The 8,507-nt window shown below is 54.1% G+C and overlaps 1 protein-coding gene across 1 annotated transcript in view; it reads right to left on the bottom strand.

Moving 5' to 3' along the window:
• Window positions 1-5,580: 5,580 nt before the first annotated feature.
• KLHDC7A (kelch domain containing 7A) overlaps window positions 5,581-8,507 on the bottom strand; it is a 5,408-nt gene continuing 2,481 nt past the window's right edge. Inside the window, exon 2 of the mRNA XM_010830221.1 lies at window positions 5,581-8,504. Coding sequence (XP_010828523.1) covers window positions 8,004-8,504 — 501 coding nt within the window. The 3' untranslated portion in view covers window positions 5,581-8,003. The remainder of the gene's footprint in view (window positions 8,505-8,507) is intronic.

Genomic DNA, 8,507 nt, shown 5'->3' with positions numbered 1-8,507 from the left:
AATCTTGCATCATCTCATAAATAGTTCAGTTCAGTTGCTCAGTCATGTCCAACCCTTTGCAACCCCATGGACTGCAGCATGCCAGGCCTCCATGTCCATCACCAATTCCCAGAGCCTACTCAAACCCATGCCATCCAACCATCTCATCCTCTGTCGTCCCCTTCTCCCCCCACCTTCAATCTTTCCCAGCATCAGGGTCTTTTCCAATGAGTCAGTTTTTCCCATCAGGTGGCCAAAGTATTGGAGTTTCAGCTTCAGCAGCAGTCCTTCCAATGAATATTCAGGACTAATCTCCTTTAGGATTGACTGGTTGGATCTCCTTGCAGTCCAAGGGACTCTCAAGAGTCTTCTCCAACACCATAGTTCAAAAGCATCAATTCCTCGTCGCTCAGCTTTCTTTGTAGTCCAAGTAAGTCTCACATCCATACATGACCACAGGAAAAGCCATAGCTTTGACTAGAGGGACTTTTGTTGGCAAAGTGCTAATTTTAACTTGAGATACCTGGCTTCTTTAACAACAATCTTTTGTTGTTCCCAACTACCTGCCCTTTGTGGCAAAACTCCTATATATATTCTAGCTCCTCTGCCCACCTCCTTGGAGCAGTTTCTCAGAGCTATCTGAAATGCTGTCTCCCACGCTCAGGTTCTCGTTTTGTCCCCAATAAAGCTTAACTGGCAACTCTCACATTGCACATTTTTTAAAGTCTACATGGGAAAGTCAGGTCATTTTCTTGAACTTTAGGTTCCTTTGCTATAAAATAGTGATAAGTGTGTGTCTCACAGCAGTGCTGTATCGCTTGCGTATTGCTGAGTTCCAACCACTCCAGTACATAGTGGTTTAAACCCGCAGCCTGATGTTTTGTTCATGCATCAGTGAATTGGCCCTGTTGTCTAAAAGAAAAACAAAGACCCTGAAAGTTGAGGCTAAGCTGTGCTGTTCTCAGCTGTGTCTGATTCTTCCCACCCCAAGGGCTGCATTCTGCTAGACTCCTCTGTCCATGGAATTTTCCAGGCAAGAAAACTAGAGTGGGTTGCCATTTCCCACTCCAGGGGATCTTTCCAACCCAGGGATTGAACCTGCATCTCCTACATCTCTTGCATTGGCAGGTGGCTTCTTTACCACTGAGCCACCTGAGAAGCCTGTTATGTTTTATTTAATGGACAAACTGAGGACTTAAGCCCAGGACACAGCATCTCAGATAACTCTGAGGGACTGCTCCCAAGAGGTAAGGGAGGGAGTTCAGGAAGTATAGGAGGTTTTGCAACAAAAACCAGGTAGTCACAACACCAAAAGATTACTGTTAATTAAGGAACATTAGCTATCTCAAGTTACGGCATTTGGTGCTTTGGGGTCAGGCTCACTGTCAGTCCTTTGACATGTGCCTCCGCTGTCTGGGGCCACTACCCGCTGTGTCCTGCTCTGGATCTCCTCCATGCGCACCTCTGTGGGTGGCTTCAGGGGCTGACTGCTGGATGAGGGAGCATCCTGACTCCGTCCGGTGCTCCCTCAGGACTCGCTGTCCCGAGGGCTACAACGATGGCTTGAGGGTGGCAACGCCCTTTGTTTACTGACATGGCCGGCAATACTTTTCAATCACATCACTCTGGGCTGGGTTCAGCCAGGTGGTCTGCTGGTCTTGGCTGGGCTTGCTCGCTGGGGTGTCTGTGGTCAGTGGCTCTTGTGTTTGGCTGACTGTGGACTGGGGGAACTGATAAGCAGACCACGTGTCTCCCACGTGTCCAGGAGGCTAGCCCAGGCTTGTGCCCATGGTGGAAATCTCAGGGTTTTTAAGAGCAAGAGGGTAAACCCAGCGTCCAAGCTATTAAAAGCAAGTATTGGGGACTCCCTGGCAGTCCAGTGGTTAAGACTCAGCGTTTTCATTGTGGTGGCCCAGGTTCAACCGCTAGTCAGGGAATTAAAATCCCAGAAGCTGAATGGTGCAGCTAAAACATAGGAGAACATTATATTAAATGGAAAAAAGTAAGTGTAGAAGAATACATACATATTTAAAAAAAAAAAAGGAAGTCTCATGGCCAGATCAAGGGTGGAGAAATTGATGGGAAGGGGAGAATTTGGCTCATTTTGCCATCTACTGGGTGGTTTTGAGAATAAAATGAAATCATATAAGCACAGCCTGCATGTGTGCATGTGAAGTCACTTCAGTCGTGCCCAACTCTGTGTGACCCTATGACATAGCCCACCGGGCTCCTCTGTCCATGGGATTCTCCAGGCAAGAATTCTGGAGTTGGTTGCCATGCCCTCCTCAAGGGGATCTTCGCAAACTAGGTATTGAATCCACATCTCTTGTGTCCCCTGCGTTGGAGGGTGGGTTCTTTACCCCTAACGCCATTAGTACTCAATAAATGTATTTTCAGTGATTGATTTCTCTCCTCCAGTTTTTTAATAACAAAGGCAGATTTTAGAATAGGTCTCAAATAATAACTTTCAATGTTGTGAAACGTCCTGCCTCCGTTTCCTCCCCTGTATTATGAGGATAATCACTTCCTGGCAGAGGTGTTCCAGGAAGGATTTGATGAGGGAATGACGGTTAAGGGTTTGCACAGAGCCCGGAGCGGGGGAATATGGTTGTCATCATTGTTGGGACAAGATCCGTGTCTCCACTGCCTCCCTGCACACACAGAAAAAGGCGACCAAGACTCCATCACTTTTTCATTTTTGTTTTATTTTGACCCACATCCCACTTGTCAAAAACCTGAGTCTGCCTGGGAGCTGTTTGTAGAGACTCGCCCTGCGGCGGTCCTCTCTTCTGGTTCCCCAGCTGCCTGTCGCCTCATCTCCTACCCCTGGGGGCACCGCCTCCTTTTGCGTTTCAGCCCCCTTTGTCCACTCCTCCTCCACTGCAGCCTCCTGTCTGCCTGGGGGGCTCCTTCTAGCTGGAGCCACAGCCTCAGGGGACTCCGAGGATAACCCTGGGGCCCCAAGTGCCTTCCAGGTAAGGATGACAAAGATGGGGCGTGCTGGGCGCCTGGCTGTGGCTTTGATTATCTGCAGGCCAGACAGCACGTGGGTCTCCCAGGTACTCTGAGGGGCTCCTACCCTCCCATCTGTACCATTGTGCACCTTCTCAAGGTTTCCAGGGGCTCTGAGCAGCCTCTGAAGCTCTTCACTGCTGTCGGATGCCCTGGGGAAATGCCTAACGCTTTGAGTCTGAGAAACTCAGGTCAGCCAGTCACTCACCCTGTTGAAGGACTGCAGAGGTTCATCTCAAAGCCTGGATGGTCTATGCATAGCTCAAGCCTCCTCCCCCAGTCCCTAGACTTTGTTAAACAAGATGGGGCATCTGGAGCTTAAAAGTCAGACGACCTCCTTCCACGGGACCAGGCCACTACGAAAGGGCAGTGGGAGTATGAGGGATCCCTCCCCTGAGCTGGGTTAGGGCAGCCTCCCTGCAGAAGACGATGCTGCTTCTGGGACCGACCGTGGAGCAGCCCCGGGACCAGTCCTTACAGCTCCGCTCGAGGCTGGCAGTAGCAAACCCATTTGATAGATGCAGGTGTGGAGGATTGGGGAGCTTAGGACAGTTTCTTTTGAGTTCCAGTTTCAAGGATAGAGCATCATCGGCCGGTGGGGGATGGACAGGGATGAGGGGCAGGAGACAGCGGATGCCACATCCTTGGCTCTGTGCCTCACGGTAGAGGAAGGGAAAGAACGGCGTGCTGAGTGGGCAGGCCAGGGTCAAGGAAGCTTTTCAGGAGACTGAGGGTCTTTAGCAAGTGTCCTTGTGTTCACTGAGCCTCACTCTTCTCACTTGTAAAATGGGCTTGTGAGGGGAGGTGTAAAAAGCGAGCGCTCAGTGCCTGGCGTGCAGGGCGGGAACCCTTGTCTTACATTCTAGCTCCAGGAATCCCCAGGGCAGCAGGGCCTCCGGCTTCGCCCTTCCCACTGGCCATTCTCAAGGGCAGCTCTGAGCCCTGCAGTAAGAGCGGGGCCCAGGCCCCAGGCAGGCAACTGCTGCGGTGCTATGGTTGTTTCAGCAACCTGGTTCTTCCAGACAGAACTGCTTCTCTTGTAAATATTGATGGAGGCCTCAGACAGAGAGGAACGCGAAAACAAAGGGTGCTTTATTTATGACGGAAAAAGAAACCCACAGGGAAAAAAAAATATCTACAGGCCTGACGGAGGGGGAATGTTTAAATAAACCATGGCAGGTCCACTGGATGGAATATTGTGCAACTATTGAAATGATGTTTACCGAGGGTTTGTAATAACACGGGAAAATGCTTATTCTATAACGCTAAGTTAAAAAAAAAGGGAAGCAACTGAATTGTATATTCAGCATAATCACACCGAGGCAAAAATCAAGCCAAAGAAAAATCACACACAGGAAAACAGACCAGAGGGACCCACACCACAGCGGGGGTTTGTCTTTGGGTGGAAAATTGGGGAGTTTTTTTAATACCTTTCTCTATTTTCCAGTTTTTTTCTATAATGGCATGGTTGGCCTAATGTGCAAAACAACTCGAACTTAAGGTTTTTGTTTTCCTAAAGAAGAAAGAACTCACATTAGGAAAGAAGGACAGATGAGCCATGGAGAAGCCAAGCGACACACAGGCCACTCTGAGGCCGAGGGCGAGAGGACAACGGACACGGCTACTGAAGAGGCCAGTGGAGATCCTGGACTCTGCCAGCACGGAGCCACACGGGCTGGCTGACGTATTCAGATGGGGCATCATGTGTTATTCTGACCCTCTCTCCTAAATGCATATACTTCCCCGGTGGCTCAGATGGTAAAGCGTCTGCCTGCAATGTGGGAGACCTGGGTTTGAGCCCTGGGTTGGGAAGATCCCCTGGAGGAGGAAATGACGACCCACTCCAGTGCTCTTGCCTGGAAAATTCCATGGACGGAGGGGCCTGGTGGGCTACAGTCCATGGGGTCGCAAAGAGACGAACACGACTGAGCGACTTCAGTACCTAAATGTGTAAACTCTGCTTCTCTCTGGGGAATGTAGCTTACCTCCAGCCAAGGCCCCTCTCTCAAGAATGTCAGTGTAACGGGACTCTCTCCTTTATAGGTAAAGGTGGAAGCAGAAGAGCTGGGCTCCTGCCCTCCTCACGCACCAAGATGGAGCGCCTGGGAGGCAGTCCTGCTCCCCGCCCCCGCTGGCGTGGCAAAGCCCTTCGGGAGGCAGGCCAGGCCTCCTGGCCCGGAGCCCTGGTCTCTGCAGGATGCCCCCTCAGGGCTCTGCACAGCCTCGACTGGTCAGGGAGCCTGCTCGCACCACCCCACCGCCCCTGCTTCTCCCCTCTGCCGACTGCGTGCAGCGTGGCTGCTGTTTGTTTCTTTATGTACTTGCTTTTTTTTTTTAAACTGCCTGTTCTCCATAGCCAGAGTGCCAGCTCCACGAGGACAGGGATGTGCTGTGTCTCTAACACCCGGGGTAGCACCTGGTTTAAACATTCTGTAAATGAATCCTGGGGCTTCCCCGGTGGCTCAGTGCTAAAGAATCTGCCTGCCAATGCAGGAGACATGGGTCTGATCCTGGGTGGAGAAGGTCCTCTGGAGAAGGAAATGGCAACCCACTCCAGAATTCTTGCCTAGGAAATCCCATGGGCAGAGGAGCCTGGCGGGCTACAGTCCATGGGGTCGCAAAGAGTCAGACACGACTGAGCAACAACAAATGAACCCTAATTGTCACAGCCCCAGGTGGTCTTTGCAGGCCCCTGGACTACCTTGCCCTGACAGCTTTCATCCCTAAATCCAGCTCTGGAGACCCAGGCCAGGAACGCACTAGCCCTGATCTGCTGGTAATGACTTCCTGGGCCCCGTGCTGAAATAGCTCTGAGGCCATGGAAAGAGCTCAACAAGAAAGGACACGGCGATCGGTCAGTGATGTCTGCCGTGGGAGCGCGGGAGGCAGACGAGACGTGCAGCACCGTCCTGTCTCAGCCTCGGCCCGAGTTTCAGCTCTCCCTTGGTCACGAAGAACACAGCCACCACCACTGGTCTGGAGCCAGCTTTGCTGCTTCACCCCTTGATCCGTTTCCCTAGTCCCTGCCGTGTGTATGTGACGGGCTTCTGAAGGTTTTCCCAGAGCGAGCCCTAGCTCTCACCCTTGGCTTGGAGCCTTCCCCCATGCCCTACCCAGCTCGGCTGAGGTCTTGTCCTCTGCCTGGCTCCTTATCGGAGGCCTGCCTCTGGCCTGGATCTGGTTCTACCTGTTCCGGCTCCCAGATGGGGCTCTCCACCCTTTCCCCTGCCGGGCATCACGTCTCCCCTCCCCTCCGGGTCCCCGGGAGGTCCACGAACACGTGCTGACTATGAACTTGAGCATGGCCTTGGTGGTGGAGTGGGTTTGGAGAGGCAGTCACTCTCCCGGACTCCAGCCATAGTCTCAGCTATCTTTCCTCCCCCAGCTTCCAGCCTAGAAATAAACTAAGCTGCCTCACCTCCCAAGCCCTAGAATAGGGAAGGTGGGCTTCTGAGGTCCAAGGAAAGGTTTCCTCTCTACACCAACCTCCTCTGGTTCTTTGTTCCAATCCCTCCTCTTCCAAAAAGACCCCCAGCTCAGCCCCAGCAGCTGCAGGGACACAAGCTCCTGCCAGGTGCTCACCTTTATCCCCCAGGCAGAGCAGGACACAGATTGTCCTTCCTGTTTTCAAGACAGGGTTGCAGAAGTCTGAGCACTCCCACCTCCCCACCTGTCAGGCCCGCTGAGGCGCACCTGCCTTCTCTTCCTCTTTCCTGATGCCGCCGCTCACTTCAGAAGTAGTCCCGGGTCTCCTGGCTTCCGGCTGGTACCAAGAGCACGACTGCTTTCCTGTCGGTATATGCATCTCCCTTGGAGATGGATCAGCGCCATGGTAATAGATTGGACTAGTCTCTCTCCCTTCCTTCTGGGAAGAAGAGGTAACTTCCCAAGGGTGGAAGCCTTTCCTCCCTTTGAGAATTTGCCAACCTGATGTGAAAGGAGGGCCCAGTCTCTCGGTGCAGCAGGAGAACTTGCTGGTCCCTCAGCTCCACCGTGGGCCTGCCCCTCCCTGGCCTGCTCCTGTCTGATGAGGCAGACCAGGCAACCACAGGCTCAGGGAAGGCAAAGGATGCCATCACCTCTCACCCCCTGAAAGGGCTGCCCCCAGCTCCCAAGGTGAGGGCTGGGTCGCGTCAGTGGCTGTACTGTGAAGGGTTCTGAGATCTGGGGAGAGAGTGCAGTGGTCAAATAACAATGGGCCCAGCAGGAGGGTGGCCCTTGGATCACATTTATTTTTTCCTTGCCATCAACTGTATTCTCAGTAGACCCTGCAAGCAGATGTCCCTTTATAAATGGACGCTAAACGTGGAGGCTTCTCCTCCTTCCAGTACACTGCAATTCCATGTAATGAGGAAAAGCAAAGTGGGCTTCGGTCAATTCACTCTGCAGGCAAGAGTTCCCGTGGGCGGCTTCAACTGGCGCTCTGCTCCAGTTGGCTCTCTCTCCAGCCATCGCTCCCTCTGGCTAGGCCCCCTGGGGCTCCCCGGGCTTGTCCTAGTCCTGCTGAACAGCCCCCCTCAATTTTCTCCACCTGTGTGTGTCCCAGGGGCTTCTGGAGGTTGGGGCTCAGTGGCCAATGGTTAGGAAGAGGCCCTGGTGGCTTAGAGAGGGCTGGCCCAGATCCAGCAGGGTCAGCTTGAGGGGTCACTGGGAGTCAAAAAACCTCTGGAACCGTGCCTGTGATAAGGCTGTGCCCCTGAACTTTGCTAGGATCCTGGTACCCCCCTCCCCACCAAATTCAGACCTCAAGCAAGGTGGTGGTCAACCCTGCAGACGTGGGCACCCTGGGCCTCAGGACATCAGTCCTCTGTTTCATTTTCACACTAGGGTGGCTGCCCAAAGAGGGCAAAGACGCAGCTAAGAAGCCCAGACTGTGGAGGAGGCGGGACTGAAATTCACCTCTTGCTGGCCAGATTCCCCTGCACCCCGATCTCCCAGAAATGGCCCATGCCGCGATGGGTAGGGGGTGTTTTTCCGTCTAGTCTTGCAGAAGGAGCCCAGCAGACGGGCTGCTAGACCCTGGTCTGGGGCACATCAGGACCGGGCAAGGTCAGGACGGTGGGCAGGAGGGTGCCCTGCGGGGAAGGGAAGGCCTGCCGCATTTCGGGCACAAACCTGGGCGAGATGCTGTCGGCCAGGAAGCGCAGCGTGCGCCGGCGCCCCACGCAGTAGACGAGCTCGTCCACCACGGCGCACTGGAAGGCCTCGGGGTACGGCGTCCGGTACGTGGCGCACTCGTACCAGAGGCGGGCACTGGCGCTGCAGCGGTACACGCTGATGCCCAGGCTGCGGTTGAGGTCGAAGCGATAGAGGAAGCCTCTGACCGCCACCATCTCGGCCGTGCGGTCCCTGCCGCCCCCGGTGGGCGCGGCGCGCCAGCGCTGCTCCCGGACAGAGAAGCGCAGCAGCAGGTAGCGCAGCGAGCCCCCGGTGACGAAGAGCTCGCCCCCGCTCGCCGCCGCCGTGTGCGCCAGGGCGAAGGTGTCCTTGGGCAGCGGAGGCGCAAAGGTCCAGCG

This window comes from Bison bison, unplaced genomic scaffold (assembly GCF_000754665.1).
Source record: "Bison bison bison isolate TAMUID 2011002044 unplaced genomic scaffold, Bison_UMD1.0 scf7180017864516, whole genome shotgun sequence".
NCBI classification, from domain to species: Eukaryota; Metazoa; Chordata; class Mammalia; order Artiodactyla; family Bovidae; genus Bison; species Bison bison.
The sequence above is the reverse complement of the archived record's forward strand: the minus strand, read 5'-3'. Positions and strand labels throughout refer to the sequence as shown.